The following is a 27,245-nucleotide window of genomic DNA, read 5'->3' as shown; positions in this document are numbered from 1 at the left end:
TCTTTCTTTCTTTCTTTCTTTCTTTCTTTCTTTCTTTCACTCTCTTTCTTTCTTTCTTATTTCCCCTTTCACCTTCCTTCCTTTCTTTCTTCGTTCTCTCTTCCTTTCTCCTTCCTTCTTTCTTTTTCTTTTTCTTTTCTCTTTCTTACCATCCATCTGCCTACCCATCCATCAATCCTCCATCTACCTACCTGCCTGCCTGTATACTTACCAACTTATCTATCTATCCATCCACCTACCCACCCAACCATCATCCATCCATCCACTCATCCCTCCATCATCCCTCCATCCGCCTACCCACACATCTGTCTGTCTGTATGATTCTCTCTCTCTCCCCATCACTGTCTCTGTCTCTCTCTACCCACCCCTATCATCTATCCATCCATCCATCATCCATCCATCTACCTACCCATTTATCGCCTGCCTGCCTTCTATACATCCATCCATTCACCCATCCATCTAGCATCCTAGCTATCATTTACCTACCTTCCCTAAACATGGAATTCAAGCAAGCTTTTAATATGTACCACAAATGAGCTCCTTATAGAAACATAGAAACATAGAAGTCTGACGGCAGAAAAAGACCTCATGGTCCATCTAGTCTGCCCATCTTAGGGTGGATATATGTTTATCCCAGGCATGTTTAAATTCAGTTACTGTGGATTTACCAAACACGTCTGCTGGAAGTTTGTTCCAAGCATCTACTACTCTTTCAGTAAAATAATATTTTCTCATGTTGCTTTTGATCTTTCCCCCAACTAACTTCAGATTGTGTCCCCTTGTCTTTGTGTTCACTTTCCTATTAAAAACACTTTCCTCCTGGACCTTATTTAACCCTTTAACATATTTATATATTCTTTAAATATGTTAGAAACATAAACATAGAAACATAGAAGTCTGACAGCAGAAAAAGACCTCCTGGTCCATCTAGTCTGCCCTTATACTATTTTCTGTATTCTATCTTAGGATGGATATATGTTTATCCCAGGCATGTTTAAATTCAGTTACTGTGGATTTATCCACCATGTCTGCTGGAAGTTTGTTCCAAGGATCCACTACTCTTTCAGTAAAATAATATTTTCTCATGTTGCTTTTGATCTTTCCCCCAACTGTTAAACATACCCTTGTCTTTTTTTCTTTTGAAAAAAGGTAGCATTTCTTTTGTGCCACCTCTAATTTCTGAAACCAGGTAGCCGTGTATATCTGCTGGGGAAAACCAAAGAAATTATTTTCTGCAGATCAGTAAAGTTTGAAAAAAAGAGTGAAAATAGATCCACTTCCTAAACTTCACTCTTTTCTTTCAGAGCAAACGAAACGTGGGGGAAAGGATGTGTTTCTCTTCTGTCCCAGAAGCCAACATGCAGTCTGAATCTAACATTACTGTCCATGATGCCGTCAGTGACTCTGATCCCAAAATGTACCAGCCGCTCTCTTATCCGCTGAGTTTCCAAGTTTCCCTCACCGGATTCCTCATGTTGGAAATCGTTCTCGGGCTGGGCAGCAACCTCACCGTATTGGTACTCTACTGTATGAAATCCAATTTGATCAACTCGGTCAGTAACATCATCACGATGAACCTTCACGTTCTCGACGTCATCATCTGCCTGGGTTGCATCCCGCTGACCACCGTCATCCTCCTCCTCCCGCTGGAGAACAATTCGGCGCTCATCTGCTGCTTCCATGAGGCGTGCGTGTCCTTCGCTAGTGTCTCCACCGCCATCAACGTCTTCGCCATCACGCTGGACCGCTACGACATCTCGGTGAAGCCCGCCAACCGCATCTTGACGATGGGCAGGGCCGTGATGCTCATGACGTCGATCTGGGTGGTCTCTTTCTTCTCCTTCCTGATCCCTTTCATCGAGGTCAACTTCTTCAGCTCCCGTAGCACCAACACTTGGGAAAACAAGACGTTGCTGTGCGTCAGCGCCAACGAGTACCACACCGAACTGGGCATGTACTATCACCTGTTGGTGCAAATCCCCACCTTCTTCTTCACGGTGGTGGTGATGCTCATCACGTACAGCAAAATACTTCAGGCGCTCAACATCCGCATCGGCACCAGGTTTTCCACCGCGCAGAAGAAGAAAGCCAAAAAGAAGACCATTTCCTTGGCCACCCAACAGGAACCCGCCGAAGCGCCGCATGCCAGCGGAGGGAGGAACGTGGTTTTCGGCGTAAGGACTTCCGTTTCAGTTATCATCGCTCTACGGCGGGCGGTGAAGAGACACCGGGAGCGCCGAGAGCGGCAGAAAAGAGTCTTCCGCATGTCACTGTTGATCATTTCCACTTTCCTTCTCTGTTGGACACCAATCACCGTTCTAAACACGGTCATTTTATGTTTGGGACCCAGTGACCTTTTGGTAAAGCTGAGGTTGTGCTTCCTGGTCATGGCCTACGGGACGACGATCTTCCACCCTCTCTTGTACGCCTTCACCAGACAGAAATTCCAAAAAGTGTTGAAAAGCAAAATGAAGAAGCGCGTTGTCTCCATCGTGGAAGCCGACCCGATTCCGAACAGTGCTGTGATACACAACTCATGGATCGAGCCCAAGAGAAGTAAGGCCATCACTTTTGACGACAACGAAGTGAGGCAGAAGTGTTTAGTACCTCAAGTCGTTACGGACTAGATTCGCATTATCCGCTGGATTATTTAAGGGGGGGGAGGGGAATCAAGGATAAACCACGACTGCCAAATACAGAGATTTTTTAAAAAAACAAACAATATAAATATAAAATATAAGCCAGACGTGCGTTTCAGACAGACCAGAAATGGTGTATTTATTTTCCTCATTATTTGAGACATGTGTTGCATGGCAGTTTGTAAAACCATGGTTATAATTTTGTCGACACTCTGTCCTCCAATATACCTTGAAGTAAATATTTTCTAACAAGAAAAGCCTTAAAATAGTGCTCACGTTTTTTTTTTTTAAAAAGTCTCTTTTGCTGTAAATATGTAAAGCTTTGTTTTTAAACTTTGGGCCAGAGAAATAGTGCACGTCAGTAAGGCCTATTCGACGCTTATTTAGGCCCAGTGTTCAGGTCTCTGATAATAAACTAAAAGGTTTTTCTCAATTATAATTATAATCTTAACATTATAACTATGTGCCCAAGTAACCACCAGCTTTGTAAGTTCACTATTATTTTTAGCCACAATACAGTGGTGCCTCTGTAAGAACGCCTCTACTTATGCACTTTTCTAGATAAGAACTGGGTGTTTGAGATTTTTTTGCCTCTTAAGAACCATTTTCCACTTACAAACCCGAGCCCCCAAAACTGTAACCGGAAAAGGCATGGAGAAGCCTCCGTGGAGCCTCTCTAGAAATCTCCTGGGAGGAAATAGGGCCAAAAAAGGCGGGGAGAAGCCTCCACGGGGCCTCTCTAGGAATCTCCTGGGAGGAAACGGGACCGGAAAAGGCAGGGAGGAACCTCCGTGGGGCCTCTCTAAGAATCTCCTGGGAGGAAACAGGGCCGGAAAAGGCAGGGAGAAGCCTCCGTGGGGCCTCTCTAAGAATCTCCTGGGAGGAAACAGGGCCGGAAAAGGCAGGGAGAAGCCTCCACGGGGCCTCTCTAGGAATCTCCTGGGAGGAAACAGGGCCGGAAAAGGTGGGGAGAAGCCTCCGTGGGCCTCTCTAAGAATCTCCTGGGAGGAAACAGGGCCTCCACCCTCCCTGTGGTTTCCCCAATCGCACACATTATTTGCTTTTACATTGATTCCTGTGGGGAAAAATTGCTTCTTCTTACAAACTTTTCTACTTAAGAACCTGGTCATGGAATGAATTAAGTTTGTAAATAGAGGTACCACTGTATATGTCTTTGCAAATAATTTTCATCAGAAGGGTATTATAATTCCCACCCCCACCCCCATTTTTATATATAAGTATATAAACTCAGCCAGAGAGAAATTATTTTAAGTAATTGAAAGACTAATGTACGATAAGAATTTTCTAAACGGTAATTATTTTTAATTCTTCGTAAATTTCTGTTTGGCTAACAGGAATGAATTTGCGTGTTTATACACTGCTCAACTGCTTGTTCCTATTTCTAAGCAAGTTGGAGCCAAACTATATTTTTGCCAAATGAAAAACCTCAGTCCAAGACAGCAAGAAAAGCCAAGGTTGTTTGGCTGCTATCTATTGCACATTAATCATATTTATTTATTTGTATCCTGCCTTTATTGTTTTTATAAATAACCGAACGTACCCAACACACTTTCCTCCTGATATTTTCCCTACAAGCACAGTCCTTGTGAAATGTGTTGCGCTGAGAGAAAGTCACCTAGCTGGCTTACATGGCTACGGTAGGACTCGAACTCACCGTCTCCTGGTGATTGGCCCGATGTCAGGAGCGAATTGCACTTACCACCGCTACCGGTGTGCTGTGTGTGGAGCTCCGCTTCCTCGGCGTGCCGCATGCGCATTGGAGCGAGATTTGGCTTCTGCGCATGCACAGAGCAAAATCTGGTGAGAGGATGCGCCGACGCATGAGCAGACACAAAAGATCATCCCAAATAACCCAAATCTCACACGTCTACACGTCCTCTCGCAAGATTTTGCTTCCTGTGCATGCGCAGAAGGCAAATCTCGCTCGGACACACACATGCGTGCACAGCTCCATCTTTCCTACCGGAATGCCGTCCCCCACCATTGCCCCAGGAACCCAATACAGTACTGCCCAATGTCGCCCAGTTGGCTTTGGTGGCTAAGGCGGGACTAGAACTCACAACCTCCTAGTGATTGGCCCAAGGTCGGCCAGCCAGCTTTCATACCTAACACGGGACTAGAACTATCTATCTTTCTATCTATCTTTCTATCTATCTTTCTATCTATCTTTCTATCTATCTTTCTATCTATCTATCTATCTATCTATCTATCTATCCATCCATCCATCCATCCATCCATCCATCCATCCATCCATCCATCCATCCATCCATCCATCTATCTATCCATCCATCCATCTTTCTATCTATCTTTCTATCTATCTATCTATCTATCTATCTATCTATCTATCTATCTATCTATCTATCTATCTATCTATCTATCTATCTATCTATCTATCTAATCAATCTATCTATCTATCTATCTATCTATCTATCTATCTATCTATCTATCTATCTATCTATCTATCTATCTATCTATTAGATTTGTATGCCGCCCCTCTCCGTAGACTCGAGGCGACTCACAACAACAATAGAAAACAGTTCATAACAAATCTAATAATTTTAACGATTAAAAAATAAAACATTAAAATCCCTGTTATTAAAACATACATACACAGACATACCATACTTAAATTGTATAGGCCCAGGAGAGATGATTCAATTCCCCCATGCCTGATGGCAAAGGTGGGTTTTAAGGAGTTTACGAAAGGCAGGGAGGGTGGGGGCAGTTCTAATCTCTGGGGGGAGCTGGTTCCAGAGGGTCGGGGCCGCCACAGAGAAGGCTCTTCCCCTGGGACCCACCAAATGACATTGTTTAGTCGACGGGATCCGGAGAAGGCCCACTCTGTGGGACTCCCGTCTCTTAGCCTGGTGGCTTAACCGCTGGACCAAACTGGCGTTCCTACCTATTTCTTTGGCCTTACTCAACCCATTCAATATTTTAAAGATAACTTTTGTGTCCCACAATAAAATTTACTCAAGGTTATGCAAATTTTGCCATACCCAACCCCATTCCACGTCCATTTTTAAAATGCTATGAGCTCAAAGCTACCCAACGAGGATTATTTTGCACAGAACTTTACAAAGCATCCATCACCCTGTCGTCATCTTTTAATGACCCCATAATCCCCTGCGGAGTGGAGTCTGGGCAACGGAATAGAGCTGAGTGTTTCCATTCAATTCAATTTATTAGATTTGTATGCCGCCCCTCTCCGAAGACTCGGGGCGGCTCACAACAATAATAAAAACAATATTCCAGCGAAAACAAATCTAATATTAAAAAGCACATAAAACCCTATCATATTTTAAAAAGCAAACAACATATACATACCCAAACATAAATATAAAAAAGCCTGGGGAAAAGGTGTCTCAACTCTCCCATGCCTGGCTTGAGTAATTTACGAAAGACAAGGAGTGTGGGGGCAGTTTTAATCTTCGGGGGGGAGTTGATTACAGAGGGCCGGGGCTGCCACAGAGAAGGCTCTTCCCCTGGGCCCCACCAAATGACATTGTTTGATCGACGGGACCCGGAGAAGGCCAACTCCGTGGGACCTTATCGGTCGCAGGGATTTGTGCGGTAGCAGGCGGTTCCGGAGGTACTCTGGTCCAATGGCTGGATGCCATTCCTGTCGCCAATGCGGAATTTTGTTCCTCGGATATATTCTGCCCAGAGAGAGGAATATCTACTTCTTCCTAGGATTGAATTTACTGCCTCCGGATTGTGAGGCGAGAGCTCCACAGCTAGGCCACCGCACCACTCAAAGCATCCATTAGCCAGGTGATGGCGAATCTGTTCCGGTTCGCGTGCCAAAAGGGTTTGCTAACAAAGCACGCAGGTGCCTACACCCATTCCCTCCCCCATCCATGCGCAGCCCCGCACTACCCCTGGGCATGTGCGCAATGCCCCCCACCCAGAATAATTCTGCACCGCAGTCCCTTGTGGGATTTTTCACTAAGGAAGACCCATGTGCTCTTATTTCTATAGCAACACTATCACTCATACAAACATAGAAACATAGAAGATTGACGGCAGAAAAAGACCTCATGGTCCATCTAGTCTGCCCTTATACTGTTTCCTGTATTTTATCTTAGGATGGATCTATGTTTATCCCAGGCATGTTTCAATTCAGTTCTTGTCTGCTGGAAATTTGTTCCAAGCATCTACTACTCTTTCAGTCAAATAGTATTTTCTCATGTTACTTCCAATCTTTCCCCCAACTAACCTCAGATTGTGCCCCCTTGTTCTTGTGTTCACTTTCCTATTAAAAACACTTCCCTCCAGAACCTTATTTAACCCTTTAACATATTTGTGGTGGCCCCGGCCCTCTGGAATCAACTCCCCCAGGAGATCAGAACTGCTCCCACCCTCTTTGTCTTTCGTAAATTACTCAAGACCCACCTATATCGCCAGACATGGGGGAACTGAGACACCTCCCTAGGCTTTTATATTTTATGATTGGTATGTATATGTTGTTTGGTTTTAAATGAGGGTTTTTATATGTGTTTCTTTTAATATTAGATTTGTTCTTTGACATTGTTTTTACTATTGTTGTGAGCCTCCCCGAGTCTTCGGAGAGGGGCAGCATACAAATCTAATAAATAATAATAATAATAATAATAATAATAATAATAATAATAATAATAATAATATTTAAATGTTTTGATCGTGTCCCCCCTTTCTCTTCTGTCCTCCAGACTATACAGATTGAGTTCATTAAGTCTTTCCCGATACGTTTTCTGCTTAAGACCTTCCACCATTCTTGTAGCCCGTCTTTGGACCCATTCAATTTTGTCAATATCTTTTTGTAGGTGAGGTCTCCAGAACTGAACACAGTCTTCCAAATGGGGTCTCACCAGCGCTCTATATAAGGGGATCACAATCTCCCTCTTCCTGCTTGTTATACCTCTAGCTATGCAGCCAAGCATCCTACTTGCTTTTCCTACCGCCCGACCACACTGCTCACCCATTTTGAGACTGTCAGAAATCACGACCCCTAAATCCTTCTCTTCTGAAGTTTTTGCTAACACAGAACTGCCAATGCAATACTCAGATTAAGGATTCCTTTTCCCCAGCTGCATTATTTTACATTTGGAAATGTAAATGTTTAATGACCATTTAATGACCTTTCAAATTTAAAACAGCACTGAAAACAGTGACTCGTGGCCTTCTTCACACTTATTACCATTATGAGCATCTCTGTGGTCACACTAGAGGCTGGAGGCTGTTGGGGACTAGATGGGTGTCAACAGACTCAAACTCAACCCTGATAAGACGGAGTGGCTGTGGGTTTTGCCTCCCAAGGACAATCCCACCTGTTCGTCCATCACCCTAGGGGGAGGAATTATTGACCCCCCCAGAGAGGGTCTGCAACTTGGGCGTCCTCAATCCACAGCTCACATTAGAGAAACATCTTTCGGCTGTGGCGAGGGGGGCGTTTGCCCAGGTTCGCCTGGTGCACCAGTTGCGGCCCTATTTGGATTGGGAGTCACTGCTCACAGTCACTCATGCCCTCATCACCTCGAGGCTCGACTACTGTAATGCTCTCTACATGGGGCTACCTTTGAAAAGTGTTCGGAAACTTCAGATCGTGCAGAATGCAGCTGCGAGAGCAATCATGGGCTTCCCCAAATATGCCCATGTTATTCCAACACTCCACAGTCTGCATTGGTTGCCGATCAATTTCCGGTCACAATTCAAAGTGTTGGTTATGACCTATAAAGCCCTTCATGGCATTGGACCAGAATATCTGCAAGACCGCTTTCTGCCGCACAAATCCCAGTGACCGATTAGGTCCCACAGAGTGGGCCCTCTCCGGGTCCTGTCAACTAAACAATGTCGGTTGGCGGGCCCCAGGGGAAGAGCCTTCTCTATGGCGGCCCCGACTCTCTGGAACCAGCTCCCCCCAGAGATTAGAACTGCCCCTACCCTCCTTGCCTTTCGTAAACTCCTTAAAACCCACCTTTGTCGTCAGGCATGGGGGAACTGAAATATCTCCCCTGGGCCTATACAATTTACGTATGGTATGCTTGTGTGTATGTCTGCTTAATAATGGGGTTTTTAAAATATCTTAAATTGTAAATTATTAGATTTGTCATGAACTGTTTTTATTGTGTTGTGAGCCGCCCCGAGTCTACGGAAAGGGGCGGCATACAAATGTAATAAACATAAACAACATAAACACACATATCAAAATTCAGAGGCATGGCAACTGATTCATATTTATGACCGTTGCATTGTCCCGGGGTGATATGTTTATCAATTTGTCACTTTCTGACAAGTTTATCAGGGGAGGCCACAACCATCAGTTTAACAGCCACAGTGATTTACTTAACAACTGTGGCACGAATCGTAAAATGGAGGGCGCAACTCATATCACAAACGCCATTGCTTAGCGATAGACACGTTCAAGGACTAAAACCGTACGGCACACGAGCAACACCCACAATATCTAAAATCAATTTTAACACGTTTCGGTTCTGTTCCCATGACAATTCGGAGAAATGTACAACGAAAACGTTAAGTACGGCTAATGTCCAAAGATTCATTTGACCCACCTTGAATCATTCGAGATTTTTTTTTTCTGAACACAATTTGCAAACACACAATCTTAAAAAAAGCAAATACAAAAAAACCCCCCAAAATGAGACCCCGCTGGAACTCACCGAGTTCGTTGAGGCTCTGGGCGGCTTTGGTAATCTCGCGGCTTCCGCCTTGAAGCTGGCCTTGAAGTCTTTTGCTGAGATACAAGATCCGTATGATCCTCCGCAGCAGATCGCAAGCAGCCTTTAGGGGGAGAAATCACCGAATTAAGCGTTCGTTATTCAATATGCAGTGATGGGCTGCCAAAAGTTTTTACTGCCGCGCTGTGGGTGTGTCTTATTTTGCAGGTGTGGCTTGCTGGTCATGTGACTCGGTAGGAATGGCTTGCTGGCTATGTGACCAGGTGGGAGTGGCTTGACAATCATGTGATGGGGGTGCTTAAAGGTCATGTGACTAGGTGGGAGTGGCTTACCGGCCAAGATAAGTTTTCAAATAGGTCCTTGGACTCTTTTTCAGTTGATTAAATCACATATTTGAATAGGATAAATGATAGACAGCATTATTTGTTGAGGAACACAGTCACATTTTAGGGTTTTGTACTGAACCCACAAGGTCCAGTATGATAACAGATTAGGCAAGTAGCTTGATTTTCTTTAATCGCTATAAAAGTTCAGTTCTAGATCATGATTAAAACGATTAAAATGCTTATGGGTAAAAACATACAAGTTAATTTTTTCCTGCTTTTAAAAGTAATTAAGGGTCATATTAAGTTACTGGAGAAGGAAGGACAATAAAAAAACGATTAAGTATTCAATAAATAGTGCATAAGCATTACCCCCACTGCATTCCACCCCCACCCTGTGGGGCAGCAGCCCATTACTGTCAATATGCCAAAAAAAGCCAACACAATTCAATTCAATTCAATTTATTAGACACAATCTGAAGTTAGTTGGGGAAATGATCAAAAGCAACATGAGAAAATATTATTTGACTGAAAGAGTAGTAGATCCTTGGAACAAACTTCCAGCAGACAGGGTTGGTAAATCCACAGTAACTGAATTTAAACATGCCTGGGATGTATATCCATCCTAAGATAAAATACAGGAAATAGTATAAGGGCAGACTAGATGGACCATGAGGTCTTTTTCTGCCATCAATCTTCTATGCTTCTATTAAACTGTGGAGATTAAATACCACACTCCAAATGTCAAACCAAAGTGGATGCTCCCAATTTGCTCCTCGTAGTTAACACTTCAAAAGCCAAATCTTGCTCATCCATTACCAGCCTAGCGTGGCTTTCAACTTACGTGGTCAGGGAAAAGTGACCCCCCTTTCCACCGGCTAGTTTTTCTTGTGCAATTAAATCTTCGGCTAAATGAACTCGCTTCATGACTTTAATTGTGTGTATGGAGCCGCCGGTATAAATCGCTCACAGCACAATGGCGGCTCCAAACCCATTCAGCGCTACAAAAACGCGCGGGTGATACAAACGACAGGATTTGGTTTACGTGCCTCGGTTAAGCTAACGGCTCCGTTTCGCTCAAAACCTGTACCGTTTTAATTGCACCACTGAATGAATTATGCAATTGTAAAGAGAAGGATTTACTCCCGTGGTAATTAACGTCACGATTTTAATCCGTTATTTAAAGAAAATACCTTTTCTCCTTTAAAGTGTAATTGGGAGTAACTGAGTTTGCGTAGGACTTTACTAGAAGACTTTACGTTAGTAAGACTTTAGAAGAGCCCTCCACTGCTCCACTTGCAACAGAATATCCAACGCAACCAGACCAACAATCCTAGGTTTAGAAAGCTTAGAACTATGTCGCCTCAAACATGACCTAAGCGTAGCCCAGAAAATCATCTGCTACAACGTCCTTCTTGTCAACGGCTACTTCAGCTTCAACCACAACAACACAGATACAAACTTAAAGAAAACCGCTCTAAACTCGACTTCAGGAAATACGTTTAGCAGGGCCAGAAAAGGCGGGGAGAAGTCTCTGTGGGGCCTCTCTAGGAATCTCCTGGGAGGAAACAGGGCCGGAAAAAGGCGGGGAGAAGCCACCGTGGGGCCTCTCTAGGAATCTCCTGGGAGGAAACAGGGCGGGAAAAAGGTGGGGAGAAGCCTCCGTGGGGCCTCTCTAGGAATCTCCTGGGAGGAAACAGGGCCTCTCCAACCTCCCTGTGGTTTCCCCAATCGCACGCATTATTTGCTTTTACATTGATTCCTATGAGAAAAATTGCTTCTTCTTACAAACCTTTCTACTTAAGAACCTGGTCACGGAACGAATTAAGTTTGTAAGTAGAGGTACCACTGTATCTCTCTATCTCTCATCTACCTACCTACCTGCCTACCTACCTACCTACCTGCCTACCTACCTATCTCTATCTATCATGTACCTACCTACCTACCTACCTATCTATCTATATCTGTCTCTGTCTATCTATATCTATCTCTGTCTATCATCTACCTACCTACCTACCTATCTATCTATCTACATACACTTTTTTTGGGAATTCTTGGAAAGCGATGAACAAGGACCAAATTCTAAACTGAAGCTGCAACTAAATTTAAAATGAGGCAGGCCTTGCTAAAAAACTGACTTAGAAAGCAACAAATAACTACGGTAAGAAAAGGCATAAATATAAACGTAAATGTTCTTTTTACAAATTTATTATTATTTTATTTATTTATTATAAGGACTTACATGCCTCCCTATTCCCAGAGGACTCTGGGCGGCTTCGAACCAAATGCACATCAAATACAATATAAAACCTGCTAAAAACAGTGCAAAACAATATAAAACAAACGATTAACAATTAAAACAATTGTGGGTTTTTTTCTTTTTCTCTCCTCTGAGAGGTTTTTTTTGAGGGGGAGGGGTGAAGAAAATGTTCACCATTCTTATGCAATGATTTTAATTATTTATTCTGGGAGTGTTTTCCCCTTTTCTACACAAAGTAACTATAGCAACCCTCCAGAAAAAAACCCTAATCCGGTTATCTCTGTCCATCATTAATTCACGCCCGGGTGGAAGTTGCAAAATCATATTGTAAAAATAAAAAAATATCCTTCTCACCATAGAAACATAGAAGTCTGACGGCAGAAAAAGACCTCATGGTCCATCTAGTCTGCCCTTATACTATTTTCTGTATTTTATCTTAGGATGGATCTATGTTTATCCCAGGCATGTTTAAATTCAGTTCCTGTGGATTTATCTACCACGTCTGCTGGAAGTTTGTTCCAAGGATCTGCTACTCTTTCAGTAAAATAATATTTTCTCATGTTGCTTTTGATCTTTCCCCCAACTAACTTCAGATTGTGTCCCCTTGTTCTTGTGCTCACTTCCCCATTAAAAACACTTCCCTCCTGGACCTTATTTAACCCTTTAACATATTTAAATGTTTCGATCATGTCCCCCCTTTTCCTTCTGTCCTCCAGACTATACAGATTGAGTTCATGAAGTCTTTCCTGATACGTTTTATGCTTAAGACCTTCCACCATTCTTGTAGCCCGTCTTTGGACCTGTTCAATTTTGTCAATATCTTTCTGTAGGTGAGGTCTCCAGAACTGAACACAGTATTATTCCAAATGGGGTCTCACCAGCGCTCTATATAGCGGGATCACAATCTCCCTCTTCCTGCTTGTTATACCTCTAGCTATGCAGCCAAGCATCCTACTTGCTTTCCCTACCGCCTTACCGCACTGTTCACCCCTAAATCCTTCTCTTCTGAAGTTTTTGCTAACACTGAACTGCCAATGCAATACTCAGATTGAGGATTCCTTTTCCCCAAGTGCATTATTTTACATTTGGAAACATTAAACTGCAATTTCCATTGCTTTGACCATTTATCTAGTAAAGCTAAATCATTTACCATATTACAGATGCCTCCAGGAATATCAACCCTTTCACACACTTTAGAGTCATCGGCAAATAGGTAAACCTTCCTTACCAGATTGAGGATTCCTTTCCCCCAAGAGCATTATTTTACATTTGGAAATCATTCTGGAATACTCTTTTGCCGCCCCCAAAAAAGAAATATTGCTGAAAAAAGGAGAGAAAAGAAAATAACTTACCTGCAGCCTTGCTAGCTGCGCCGTCCGGGATACGATTTTGTTGTAGGGATCGATAATTTTGCCTTTGATCCTGACGCAAAAAAAAGGAAAGCGTGTTTTAGAAACCCGGGGGGACGCACGAGAATTTAAAAACTTCCAACAACGGCATACGGATCTGGCATACCTGTCAACGGTACTCTGTAGGGCGCCGATTCTGGTCTGCATCATTTCGAGGACACCTGCACCAAAGATAGAAGAACGGATCAAAACGATGACCTCGGCTGAGGGAAAAACTGGGATTTTTTTTCCCGCCACAGTTTGAGGAGAAGAACTTAAAATAAGTTAGGGAATTGTGGAATTTGTAAGACGGATGGGTGCTCGGCTGGCAACAGTTCGTTTAGAGACGGTTCAAAGTTACAATTTTGGCAAAAAAAGGTGACTTTTTGTTCCATACTTAACGACCGCGGCAGTTGCGCGATCAAAATCTCACACGCTTCGCAGCTGACTCATTTTTACGGCGGCGGAATCGTTCCAAGATTACCTTCGGCCTTTCTAGAGAGGCCCCAGAGAGGCTTCTCCAAGCCTTTTCCAGCCCTATTTCCTTCCAGGCGATTCCAAGAGAGGCCCCATGGAGGCTTCTCCCCACCTTTTCCGGCCCTGTTTCCTCCCAGGAGATTCCTAGAGGTCCCACGGTGGCTTCTCCCCGCTTTTTCCGGCCCTGTTTCCTCCCAGAAGATTCCAAGAGAGGCCCCACGGAGATTTCTCCCCACCTTTTCCGGCTCTGTTTCCTCCCAGGAGATTCCTAGAGAGGCCCCACGGAGACTTCTCCCCACCTTTTCCGGCCCTGTTTCCTCCCGGGAGATTCCTAGAGAGGCCCCACGGTGGCTTCTCCCTGCCTTTTCCGGCTCTGTTTCCTCCCAGGAGATTCCTAGAGAGGCCCCCACGGAGGCTTCTCCCCGCTTTTTCCGGTTACAGTTTCGGAGGCTCGGGTTTGTAAGTGGAAAATGGCTCTTGAAAAGAGGCAAAAAAATCTCGAACACCCAGTTCTTATCTAGAAAAGTGTGTAAGTCGAGGTGTTCTTAGGTAGAGGTACCACCGTATTTGTAGTTCAAGGTTGACAAGAGGGGTCGTTGGTGTTCTCTGAATTTGTTTTTTTTCCTTGCAGACGTTTCATTACCGTACTAGGCAACATCATCAGTGCTAGTGACGATAATAACTAGTAGATTATAATACTAGTAGATAATAGAAACATAGAAGATTGACGGCAGAAAAAGACCTCCTGTTCCATCTAGTCTGCCCTTATACAGTGGTACCTCGAGATACGAGTTTAATTCGTTCCGGACCTGGGCTCTTAAGTCGAGCAGCTCTTATCCCGAATGACTTTTCCCCATAGGAATTAATGTAAATAATTTTAATTGGTTCCAGCCCTCAAAAAACTCACAAAGTTAGTCTAAATTATGCAGAAAGACATGTTTTTAATGAAGAAATGTACATGTACATATAAATGAATAATGAAGTTTCTTTCACTTAACTTGTAAACTTTCTTAAACTTTTAAATTTACATATGTTCAACTTCTCTGCCAGCCAATCCTGTAGGACAGAGGTCCCCAACCCTTTTTGCACCAGGGACCGGCTTTAAGCGATCAAGAGAGGAATGGGTGAATGAATGGACGGAGGGTGGGAAGGAAGGAAGGAAAGAGGGAAGGGACAGGAACAGAGGAAGGAAGCAAGGAAACTTATGAAAGGGGAGAGTAAGAGAGGAATGAGTGAAGGGAGGGAGGGAGGGAAGAAGGTGGGAAGGAGAAAGAAAAGAAGAAATAGAGGAAGGGAAGGTAAAAGAGAGAAAGAAAAAGAGCAAGAAAGAAAGCTGCAAGCACCCCCCCCAGCCCCGCAGGCTGGCTGCAACCTTTTAAAACACGCGCGCCGCTTCGCAGCTGTCTCCTGAAGCCGAACGCGGAAGTTAGCGTTTGGCTTCAGGAGACAGCTCCTTGGCGCTTGTATCTCGAATTTGGGCTTGTAAGTAGAACAAAAATATCTCTCCCCTCCCAGCTCTTATCTCGAGTTGCTCTTAAGTAGAGCAGCTCTTATGTCAGGGTTCCACTGTACTATTTCCTGTATTTTATCTTAGGATGGATCTATGTTTATCCCAGGCAGGTTTAAATTCAGTTCCTGTGGATTTACCAACCATGTCTGCTGGAAGTTTGTTCCAAGCATCTACTACTCTTTCAGTCAAATAATATTTTCTCACCTTGCTTCTGATCTTTCCCCCAACTAATCTCAGATTGTGTTCCCTTTTTCTTGTGTTTACTTTCCTATTAAAAACACTTCTCTCCTGAACCTTATTTAACCCTTTACTAACTGGGAGAGGAGAGAGAGGATCATGAAAGGTCTGCCCCCCAAAAAACCCCAACAACAACCAAGCAAGTTCAGAGAATATCAGAAATTCCCCTGCAACAGGAAAATATAAACCTGCAATGCACCCAAATCAAACCTCATCGTAGTCCAGAACCGTCAATCACACAAGACAAGTGGCTGTTAACAGCAGGGCTTAAAAAATAGGAACCCAGTTACTCAGGCACCCTTGGTCTGCTGACAGCTCCTACTATTAATAGCTGCGATGGTGCTTTTTTACAAGGCTGCGCTGGCAGAGTTCGGGTCCGACTGTTGATAGAAAAAGAACGGCGGTTGGATCTTTTGGGTGAAAGGACGGCATCCATCAAACAGGTCAAGAGGAAAATAGGTAATTTGATGGATTAATCTTTCTTGTACGTGCTACGGCCCACTTGGTTTATATTCCAAAATCAGAGCACCCAGAATTGTTCCTGATTTGCAATAATAGTAATAATAATAATAATAATAATAATAATAATAATAATAATAACAATAATGTCTAAACCCTATTGCTCTTCCTTCCTTCCTTCCTTCCTTCCTTCCTCCCTCCCTCCTTCCCTCCCTCTTCCCTCCCTCCCTCCCTCCTTCCTTCCTGGGTAAAATGAGGACCCATATTGTTGGGGGTAAGAGGCGGATTCTGTAAACCACTTAGAGAGAGTTGTAAAAGCATTGTGAAGCTGGCACAGTTCCATAGCAAGAATTAGGGTGTTTTTTTTTAAAAAAAAGAGAGGTTTGAGGGTGAAATAATAATAATAATAATAATAATAATAATAATAATAATAGTAATAGTAATAATAATAACAACAACAACAACAACAACAACAACAAAAACAACAAAGAACTGGTGGGATCATAACTCCGAAGAAGTGGTCGAAAATGAGCAAGCAAAACTACTGTGGGAATTCTGACTTCAGACTAATTGAATTCTGAAGCATAACACACCAGACATCCTGATTGTGGAGAAAAAGAAAGTATGGATCATCGACATCGCAATCCCAGGAGACAGCAGAATTGAGGAGAAGCAGCTAGAGAAATTAGTGAAATACGAAGATCTAAAAATCGAGCTGCAACGACCCTGGCATAAGCCAGTGAAAGTGGTCCCAGTGGTACTTGCCACCCTGGGCGCAGTGCCAAAGGATCTCAGCGGACATTTGAAAACCATCGGAATTGACAAAATCTCCATCTGTCAATTGCAAAAGGCCGCTTTACTGGGATCGGCAAACATAATTCGCCTCTACATCACACAGTCCTAGGTGCTTGGGAAGCGCCCGACTAGTGATGAAATACAAAATGCAGCATAGTGATCTCGTTTGCTGTGTTGTACTGACATAATAATAATAATAATAATAATAATAATAATAATAATAATAATAATAATAATAAAGAAATCCCTACTGGAGGCGATACAAGCAGAGTGAAATGCAAATGCAATTCAAAAACAATGGATGGAAACTAATCAAGGAGGAAAAACAACCTTGGATTAAGGAGAAACCTCCTAAAAGCCATGGCAATTAATCAGTGGAACTGCTTGCCACCAGAAGTTGTGAATGTTCCATCACTGGAGGTTTTTAAGAGGAGACTAGACAGCGACTTAATAATAATAATTAATAATAATTTATTGGATTTTTATGCCGCCCCTCTCCGTAGACTCAGGGCGGCTAACAACAATGATAAAAACAACATGTAACAATCCAATAATAAAAACAACTAAAAACCCTTATAATAAAACCAAACATACACACAAACATACCATGCATAACTTGTAATGGCCTAGGGGGAAGGAATATCTCAATTCCCCCATGCCTGGCGGTATAAATGAGTCTTGAGTAGTTTACGAAAGACAGGGAGGGTGGGGGCAGTTCTAATCTCCCGGGGGAGTTGGTTCCAGAGGGCCGGGGCCGCCACAGCGAAGGCTCTTCCCCTAGGGCCCGCCAAACGACATTGTTATGTCAACGGGACCCGGAGAAGGCCAACTCTGTGGGACCTTATCGGTCGCTGGGATTCGTGCGGTAGCAGGCGATTCCGGAGGTAATCTGGTCCAATGCCATGTAGGGCTTTAAAGGTCATGACCAACACTTTGAATTGTGACCGGAAACTGATCGGCAGCCAATGCAGGCCACGGAGTGTTGAAGAAACGTGGGCGAATCTTGGAAGCCCCACAACGGCTCTAGCGGCTGCATTCTGCACAATCTGAAGTTTCTGAACACTTTTCAAAGGTAGCCCCATGTAGAGAGCGTTGCCGTAATCTTGTCTGCAATGGTATAGGTTCTCTTCTGATTGGTACTTAAGGCAGTTGAGAGGAGATTTGTAACATTGAACAGACTTGGGGTATCCTGTAAAGGTGATTTTAAAAAAATCAAACTTAAAAGTAATTTTGAAATTACTTAAAAGGACGCGATTCATAAGGGAACCACAGTCCATTATATACTGCTCAAAGAAATAAAGGGAAAGGCTCAAAAAACACATCCTAGATCTGAATGAATGAAATATTCTCATTGAATACTTTGTTCTGAACAAAGTTGAATGTGCCCAACTTTATATGAAATTGATTGTCAATCAGTGTTGCTTCCTAAGTGGACGGTTTGATTTCACAGAAGTTTGATTTATTTGGAGTTATATTGTGTTGTTTAAGTGGTCCCTTTATTTTTTTTGAGCAGTGCATAAGAGTAGAAACAAAGAAACAGAGAAGACTGACGGCAGAAAAAGACCTCATGGTCCACCTAGTCTGCCCTTATACTGTTTCCTGTATTTTATCTTAGGATGGATATATGTTTATCCCCGGCATGTTTAAATTCAGTGACTGTGGATTTACCAACCACGTCTGCTGGAAGTTTGTTCCAAGGATCTACTACTCTTTCAGTGAAATAATATTTTCTCACGTTGATTTTGATCTTTCCCCCAACTAACTTCAGATTGTGTCCCCTTGTTCTTGTGTTCACATTCCTATTAAAAACACTTCCCTCCTGGACCTTATTTAACCCTTTAACATATTTAAATGTTTCGATCATGTCCCCCCTTTTCCTTCTGTCCTCCAGACTATACAGATGGAGTTCATGAAGTCTTTCCTGATACGTTTTATGCTTAAGACCTTCCACCATTCTTGTAGCCCGTCTTTGGACCCGTTCAATTTTGTCAATCTCTTTTTGTAGGTGGGGTCTCCAGAACTGAACACAGTACTCCAAATGTGGTCTCACCAGCGCTCTATATAAGGGGATCACAATTTCCCTCTTCCTGCTTGTTATACCTCTAGCTATGCAGCCAAGCATCCTACTTGCTTTTCCTACCGCCCGACCACACTGCTCACCCATTTTGAGACTGTCAGAAATCACTACCCCTAAATCCTTCTCTTCTGAAGTTTTTGCTAACACAGAACTGCCAGTGTTGCTTCCTAAATGGATAGTTTGATTTTACAGAAGTTTGATTTACTTGGCGTTATTTAAGTGGTCCCTTTATTTTTTTGAGCAGTGCATAAGAGTAGAAACATAGAAACATAGAAGACTGACGGCAGAAAAAGACCTCATGGTCCATCTAGTCTGCCCTTATACTATTTCCTGTATTTTATCTTACAATGGATATATGTTTATCCCAGACATGTTTAAATTCACTTACTGTGGATTTACCAACCACATCTGCTGGACGTTTGTTCCAAGGATCTACTACTCTTTCAGTGAGATAATATTTTCTCACGTTGCTTTTGATCTTTCCCCCAACTAACTTCAGATTGTGTCCCCTTGTTCTTGTGTTCACTTTCCTATTAAAAACACTTTCCCCCTGAACCTTATTTAACCCTTTAACATATTTAAATGTTTCGATCATGTCCCCCCTTTCCCTTCTGTCCTCCAGACTATACAGATGGAGTTCATGAAGTCTTTCCTGATACGTTTTGTCTATTTGCAAAAAGCTAGTAACAGTGTAGAAATACATTTCCAAATGGAAAAATAAAAAAAACAATTGAAGAGCAATAGGAAAACACAAAAACATTTTTTACGGCATTCGGCTATCAAAAGACCCTTTTGGAATTTTCCTCCCAACAAAGGCTACAATAATTACATTTTCACAGGGTTTTTTTTTCAGATGTACCTTTCAGGCTACAGCTGGCATCTCAAGTATAAAGTCATTTTTTTCTGTAGGAGTCCAATTCTATATCTGGACCCGAGAAGGCTCAGCATACGGACATGAGGCAGTATGTGTCAACCCACACGTTTGTCAATGCTTACTCACTTACACATAAAGGAGACAGGATTCAGACTCAACAGCCTGCATTATTGAACAGAATGGAAAGTGCGTGTGTGTGTTAGGTTTGATACCTAAGAGGCGCCTTCCAGGACGGACGGAAATTTTCAGTTTGAAAACTGGCTCAGTTCGGTGGTTGAAACAACTGTAGCCTGGGAGGTGATGTGGATGGGATTGGGGAAGAGGAAGGAGAAGAGAAGAGGAATGAAAGGGAAGGGAAAAGGAAGAGGAAGAGAAGAAGAATGGAATAGAAGGGAAGAGGAAGAGGAAGAGAAGAGGAATGGAATAGAAGAGAAGAGGAAAGGAATGGAAGGAGAAGGGGAAGAGGAAGAAGAAGAGAAGAGGGATGGAAGGGAAAAGGAAGAGGAAGAGAAGAAGAATGGAATAGAAGGGAAGAGGAAAGGAATGGAAGGAGAAGGGGAAGAGGAAGAAGAAGAGAAGAGGGATGGAAGGGAAAAGGAAGAGGAAGAGAAGAAGAATGGAATAGAAGGGAAGAGGAAAGGAATGGAAGGAGAAGGGGAAGAGGAAGAAGAAGAGAAGAGGGATGGAAGGGAAAAGGAAGAGGAAGAGAAGAAGAATGGAATAGAAGGGAAGAGGAAAGGAATGGAAGGAGAAGGGGAAGAGGAAGAAGAAGAGAAGAGGGATGGAAGGGAAAAGGAAGAGGAAGAGAAGAAGAATGGAATAGAAGGGAAGAGGAAAGGAATGGAAGGAGAAGGGGAAGAGGAAGAAGAAGAGAAGAGGGATGGAAGGGAAAAGGAAGAGGAAGAGAAGAAGAATGGAATAGAAGGGAAGAGGAAAGGAATGGAAGGAGAAGGGGAAGAGGAAGAAGAAGAGAAGAGGGATGGAAGGGAAAAGGAAGAGGAAGAGGAAGAGAAGAAGAATGGAATAGAAGGGAAGAGGAAGAGGAAAGGAAGGGAAGGGGAAGAAGAAGAGAAGAGGGATGGAAGGGAAAAGGAAGAGGAAGAGGAAGAGAAGAAGAATGGAATAGAAGGGAAGAGGAAGAGGAAAGGAAGGGAAGGGGAAGAAGAAGAGAAGAGGGATGGAAGGGAAAAGGAAGAGGAAGAGGAGAGGAATGGAAGGGAAGGAAAGAGGAAGAGGAAAAGGAGAGGAATGGAAGGGAAGGAGAAGAGGAAGAGAAGAGGAGAGGGATGGAAGGGAAGGAAGGGAAGGAAAGAGGAAGAGGAAAAGGAGAGGAATGGAAGAGAAGGGAAGAGGAAGGGAAGAGGCAGCGGCGGCGGGTTCATAAGAAGGAAAAAGTTTGTAAGAAGAGGCAAAAAATTTCTGAACCCCGGGTTTGTATCTCGGGTTGTTCGTAAGACGAGAGGTTCGTATCATGAGGTACCACTGTATTCTGTTGTTTAAGTGTTCCCTTTATTTTTTTCAGCAGTGTATATAGAGCAGTGTTTCCACATAGGCAGAAAAGTTACATGCAGGGAATCAGTTGAGAACAGCGCAACCTGCTGGCAATATAAATAAGCGCAACCCATTCAGGTTTGAAAGGGGTCAAAAACAGAATAACGTGGCACCTCTACCTAAGAAGGCCTCTACTTACGAACTTTTCTAGATAAGAACCGAGTGTTCAAGATTTTTTTGCCTCTTCTCAAGAACCATTTTCCACTTACAAACCTGAACCTCCGAAACTGTTACCGGAAAAGGCAGGGAGAAGCCTCCGTGGGGCCTCTCTAGGAATCTCCTGGGAGGAAACAGGGTCGGAAAAGGTGGGGAGAAGCCTCCGTGGGGCCTCTCTGGGAATCTCCTGGGAGGAAACAGGGCCTCCACCCTCCCTGTGGTTTCCCCAATCGCACGCATTATTTGCTTTTACACTGATTCCTATGGGAAAAATGGCTTCTTCTTACAAAGTTTTCTACTGAAGAACCTGGTCACGGAACGAATTAAGTTCGTAAGTAGAGGTACCACTGTACAGGTAATCCTTGATTTACAACAGTTCGTTTAGTGACCGTTCCAAGTTACAATCGCTAGCTGAGGAATTCTGGGAGTTGACGTCCACAGAGTAAGTTTGAGAAACAACGATTTCGAACGTAAGACTGGTTTAACATAGAAACATAGAGGTCTGACGGCAGAAAAAGACCTCATGGTCCATCTAGTCTGCCCTTATACTATTTTCTGGATTTAATCTTAGGATGGATATATGTTTATCCCAGGCATGTTTAAATTCAGTTACTGTGGATTTACCAACCACGTCTGCTGGAAGTTTGTTCCAAGGATCTACTACTCTTTCAGTGAAATAATATTTTCTCATGTTGCTTTTGATCTTTCCCCCAACTAACTTCAGACTGTGCCCCCTTGTTCTTGTGTTCACTTTCCTATTAAAAACACTTCCCTCCTGGACCTTATTGGAAGGCCTTCACTGAAGCACATTTGTAGGGGCTTAGTAAATTTTACAATAAACGAAAGATGCTTACCTTCCAAAGATTCTATGCCAGTTGCTTGTGCCAGTAAGTCCTCGTGCCTTGCGACGACCTTAGAAGGGAAAATATCAATCAGAAGTCTACAAAAAGTAATTTATATTTCAGAAGACAGCAGTCCCAAAACGGCCAACCTCATGTTTTATTGTATACCTTATATCAGTGTTTCCCAACCTTGGCAACTTGAAGAGATCTGGGCTTCAACTCCCAGAATTCCCCAGCCAGAATTCTTGGAGTTGAAGTCCAGATCTCTTCAAGATGCCAAGGTTGGGAAACACTGCCTTATATCTAGCCATAAGGATGCTGCTGTGTGGAAATTATACCTGCTACAGAAAAACTATAAACATTTTTGAAATCAGAACAAAAAGTTGATTCGGAAAAGCATGAGGTCAACTGCGCTCAGAGTCCATTTGGAGTGAGCAGCATATAAATACAATAAATAAATAAGTGGTCAAAGCAATGGAAACTGCAGTTTAATGTTTCCAAATGTGAAATAATGCACTCGGGGAAAAGGAATCCTCAATCTGAGTATTGTATTGGCAGTTCTGTGCTAGCAAAAACTTCACAAGAGAAGGATTTAGGGGTAGTGATTTCTGACCGTCTCAAAATGGGTGAACAGTGTGGTCAGGCGGTAGGGAAAGCAAGTAGAATGCTTGGCTGCATAGCTAGAGGTATAACAAGGAGGAAGAGGGAGATTGTGATCCCGCTGTATAGAGCGCTGGTGAGACCACATTTGGAATACTGTGCTCAGTTCTCACCTACAAAAAGTTATTGATAAAATTGAATGGTTCCAAAGACGGGTTACAAAAATAGTAGAAAATTTTAAGCATAAAACGTATCAGGAAAGACTTAAAGAACTCAATCTGTATAGTCTGGAGGACAGAAGGGAATGGGGGGAGGACATGATCGAAACATTTAAATATGTTCAAGGATTAAATAAGTTTCAGGAGGGAAGTGTTTTTAATAGGAATGTGAACGCAAGAACAAGGGGACACAATCTGAGGTTAGTTGGGGGAAAGAGCAGAAGCAACGTGAGAAAATATTATTTGACTGAAAGAGTAGTAGATCCTTGGAACAAAATTCCAGCAGACGTGGTTGGTAAATCCACAGAAACTGAATTTAAACATATCTGGGATAAATACATATTCATCCTAAGATAAAATACAGGAAATAGTGTAAGGGCAGACTAGATGGACCAGGAGGTCTTTTTCTGCCATCAATCTTCTATGTTTCTAATTAATTAATTAATTAACAAATAAACAAACAAACAAACAAATACCTGTACCTATCTCCATTAATTTGGGACTGTCAACAGATCGTGATGCCCATCCAATACCCTAGATAGAAAGCAATACTCTCGCCATCCTTTTATTTCACGCCTACCTGTAATTAGTAACAGAGGGTACTTACTTGCAAGTGGAGCTCTTTATCCAACTGGCTGATCCCTTGAGCAAGCTTTGCTAACTGCTCAGCGATGACAGCTTGGTGGATGGATTGAGAGGTATATGCCTTCACATCAAAATCTTCCCGCAAAAAGTCCACGTAACATTCTGAAAGGGACACAGAAGGAAAAGAAACATGAAAAGTTGGCATTATTATTATTATTATTATTATTATTATTATTATTATTATTATTATTAATTAGATTTGTATGCAGCCCCTCTCCGTAGACTCAGGGCAGCTCACAACAGTAATAACACAATATAAACAAATCTAATAGTTAAAAGTCACTAAAAACCCCGTATTAAAAAGAAAACATACACACAAACATACCATGCATAAACCGTATAGGCCCGGGGGAGATGTCTCAGTTCCCCCATGCCTGGCGCAGAGGTGGGTTTTAAGAAGTTTACGAAAGACAAGGAGGGTGGAGGCAATTCTAATCTCTGGGGGGAGCTGGTTCCAGAGGGTCGGGGCCACCACAGAGAGGGCTCTTCTCCTGGGTCCCGCCAAACGACATTGTTTAGTCGACGGGACCCGGAGAAGGCCAACTCTGTGGGACCTAACCGGTCGCTGGGATTCATGCGGCAGAAGGCGGCCTCGGAGATATTCTGGCCCAATGCCTTTTGTTGTTGTCATTTTTGAGTTTGCTTCACGCAGAACAAAACAAACTTAAGACATCTTCAGTCCTCCATGTCAGAGTTGTCCCAAAGGTGCTTTTTCGGGAGGTAACTTTCTTGTTTTTTCCTCCTGAAGATGTTTCTCTTCCCACCCAAAAAGCTTCTTCAACTCTGACAGGATGGTGGGGAATGGAAGGATTTGTATTTCTTGCTGGTCATTTGCATCCTTTTAGAGGGTTGTTGAGGCCGCTTGGAGGTCTATCTGTGTCCTTGGGATTACCTGACTGGTTCCTATAGTCTGCAATTTTTTCCCCTCTGGAAATCCATTCTTTACTCCCACACCATTCCAAATTGTATAGCTCAAAGTCTGCAGAGATTCTCGGTCATCCAGAGATATACAGATAAACCTCCAAGTGGCCTCAACAACCCTCTAAAAGGATGCAAATGATCAGCTGTCTGTAAGGAGTATAAATCCTTCCATTTCATACCTCCCAGAGGCCAATAAGAGCACACAGTTTTTTCTAGAAAGTTATTTGAAATATATACACATGTACACTGCATGATTATGATTATTATTATTATTATTATTATTATTATTATTATATTATTATTATTATGAGTCAAAAAGAGGGCCATGAAAATATTTACTGACCCCTCGCATCCTGGACATAAATTGCTTCTACTCCTACCCTCAAAACGTCACTACAGAGCATTGCACACCAAGACAACTAGACACGAGAACAGTTTTTTCCCCGAATGCCATCACTCTGCTAAACAAATAATTCCCTCAACACTGTCAAACTATTCACTAAGGCTACATTACTATTACTATTAGTCTTCTCATAGTTTCTATCACCCATCTCCTTCCACTTAGGACTGTTACTTGTTGCTTGTATTCTTACGATTTTGTTAATATTGTTTCTTGATTGCTGATTTGTACCCAATGACAATCATTAAGTGTTTTTTACCTCATGATTCTTGACAAATGTGTGTTGCCTTTTATGTACACTGAGAGCATCTGCACCAAAGACAAATTCCTTGTGTGTCCAATCACATTTAGCCAATAAAAGATTCTATTCTATTCTGTGACTTGATGGTTTATTTATTTATTTATTGATTGATTTTGTCCAATACACAATGAGAGTTTTAGTGGGTATACACATAGTAAAATACATGATGAAGGTTATAGGTTACTCATAGTAAGATATATTGTATCCTTATGATTTATATTAATATTGTTTCCTAATTGCTTACTTGACCCCTATGACAATCATTATTTTTACCTCATGATTCTTGACAAATCTATATTTTATGTACACTGAGAGCATCTGCACCAAAGACAAATTCCTTGTGGGTCCAATCACACTTGGTCAATAAAGGATTCTACTCTATTCTACTCTACTCTATTCTATTCTGTGACTTGATGGTTTATTGATTGATTGATTGATTGATTGATTGATTGATTTTGTCCAATACACAATGAGGGTTTTTAGTGGGTATACACATAGTAAAATACATGAAGAAGGTTATAGAGGATATACTGTAATAGTAAGATATATTGTATCCTTATGATTTATATTAATATTGTTTCCTAATTGCTTATTTGACCCCTATGACAATCATTATTTTTACCTCATGATTCTTGACAAATGTATATTTTATGTACACTGAGAGCATCTACACCAAAGACAAATTCCTTGTGTGTCCGATCACACTTGGCCAATAAAGAATTCCATTCCATTCCACTCCACCCCACTTCTACTCTTTATTCCATTTCACTCTACTCTACTCTTTTGAAATTTGGCCGTTTGAAGACCGGTGGACTTCAATTCCCAGAACTGTGCACTGCACTGACTCCATTGTAACGATGTGTTGCATGGCAATGGTGGCTGGGGAATTCTGGGAGTTGAAGTCCGCCGGACTTCCAAGCGGCCAACTTGGGACAACACTGCATTAAAGAAGTCTTGCAAGCCACTCTCGACTCTCTCCTGCCACCTAGCGACGGCAGAGGGTTTTGCAGCCCCCTAGGCAAGTAGTTCAGGCCAGTGAACCCAAAGGGGTCTTTTGGGGGAGGGGGGCGTGTAAAGTAATTAAAACGCGGCTGACAACCCTTCGTCCCCGGCCTTTCTTCCTCACCGTCTCCCAGGAGTTCGCCGGGACCCGGCTCGGGAAGAGCTGCCGTCCCCGTCTCGCCAATACTTTTCACTCCTTCCATGCTGGCATCCGAAGAACCCAGCTGCGTCGTGACGACATAAAAGGGCGCCGCCTGCTCTGTCGCGCGTAGCATTTTGACCATAGAGCTTGGAAAAAGTGCAAACATGTATATGCACGTCTACTCCCTAAGACTTCTATCCTCTCTCTCTCTCTCTCTCTCTCTCTCTCTCTCTCTCTCTCTCTCTCTCTCTCTCTCTCTCTCTCTCCCTAAAAGTGGATCTCTATTTGGTCCTCTGATTCCCAAAAGACAACTTTATAACGTAAATTTAACGTACTGTGCAATCAATAAATAACAAGTACTATATGGTGCCTTGGGAAGGCCACGCTTGGAATACTGCATCTAGTAGTATTTTGTTTGTAACAATGTAAAAAAAAAAAGATACTGCCAAGAGGGCAGAAAACAGCAACAAAGATATTTTTATTTTTTATTTTATTTGTCAAGTACGTACATAGATATAACATTGTTTATACACATAAACAATAAATGAACATAAACATTTATTAAGTGCACCAGCGTACCTTCCGTGCCCTGTTCTAATTTTATTTATTTATTTTATTTATTTATTTTGTCCAGTACACAATGAAGGTTATAGAGCAGTGTTTCCCAACCTTGGCAACTTGAAGATATCTGGACTTCAACTCCCAGAATTCCCCAGCCAGCATTTGCTGG

At 42.6% G+C, this 27,245-nt stretch overlaps 2 protein-coding genes across 3 annotated transcripts in view; one reads left to right on the top strand and one right to left on the bottom strand.

Moving 5' to 3' along the window:
• COG5 (component of oligomeric golgi complex 5) overlaps positions 1–26,613 on the bottom strand; it is a 138,936-nt gene extending 112,323 nt beyond the window's left edge. For both annotated transcript variants that reach the window (XM_070755153.1, XM_070755154.1), the window contains exons 1-6: positions 26,498–26,613; positions 23,712–23,851; positions 22,299–22,356; positions 13,436–13,490; positions 13,273–13,342; positions 9,320–9,440 (exon numbers count right to left, since the gene is read on the bottom strand). In XM_070755153.1, coding sequence (XP_070611254.1) covers positions 9,320–9,440; positions 13,273–13,342; positions 13,436–13,490; positions 22,299–22,356; positions 23,712–23,851; positions 26,498–26,576 — 523 coding nt within the window. In that variant the 5' untranslated portion in view covers positions 26,577–26,613. The remainder of the gene's footprint in view (positions 1–9,319; positions 9,441–13,272; positions 13,343–13,435; positions 13,491–22,298; positions 22,357–23,711; positions 23,852–26,497) is intronic.
• Positions 1,329–2,664, top strand: GPR22 (G protein-coupled receptor 22). Its single transcript, XM_070754680.1, has one exon. The coding sequence runs from the start codon at positions 1,329–1,331 to the stop codon at positions 2,625–2,627; it is 1,299 nt and encodes a 432-aa protein (XP_070610781.1). The 3' UTR covers positions 2,628–2,664.
• Positions 26,614–27,245: the final 632 nt, after the last annotated feature.

Source organism: Erythrolamprus reginae, chromosome 6, assembly GCF_031021105.1.
Source record: "Erythrolamprus reginae isolate rEryReg1 chromosome 6, rEryReg1.hap1, whole genome shotgun sequence".
Lineage (NCBI taxonomy): Eukaryota > Metazoa > Chordata > Lepidosauria > Squamata > Dipsadidae > Erythrolamprus > Erythrolamprus reginae.
The sequence above is the reverse complement of the archived record's forward strand: the minus strand, read 5'-3'. Positions and strand labels throughout refer to the sequence as shown.

Bases quoted from the DNA above. Each gene is read 5' to 3' on its own strand.
- GPR22 (XM_070754680.1), top strand. From the start codon at position 1,329: ATGTGTTTCTCTTCTGTCCCAGAAGCCAACATGCAGTCTGAATCTAAC.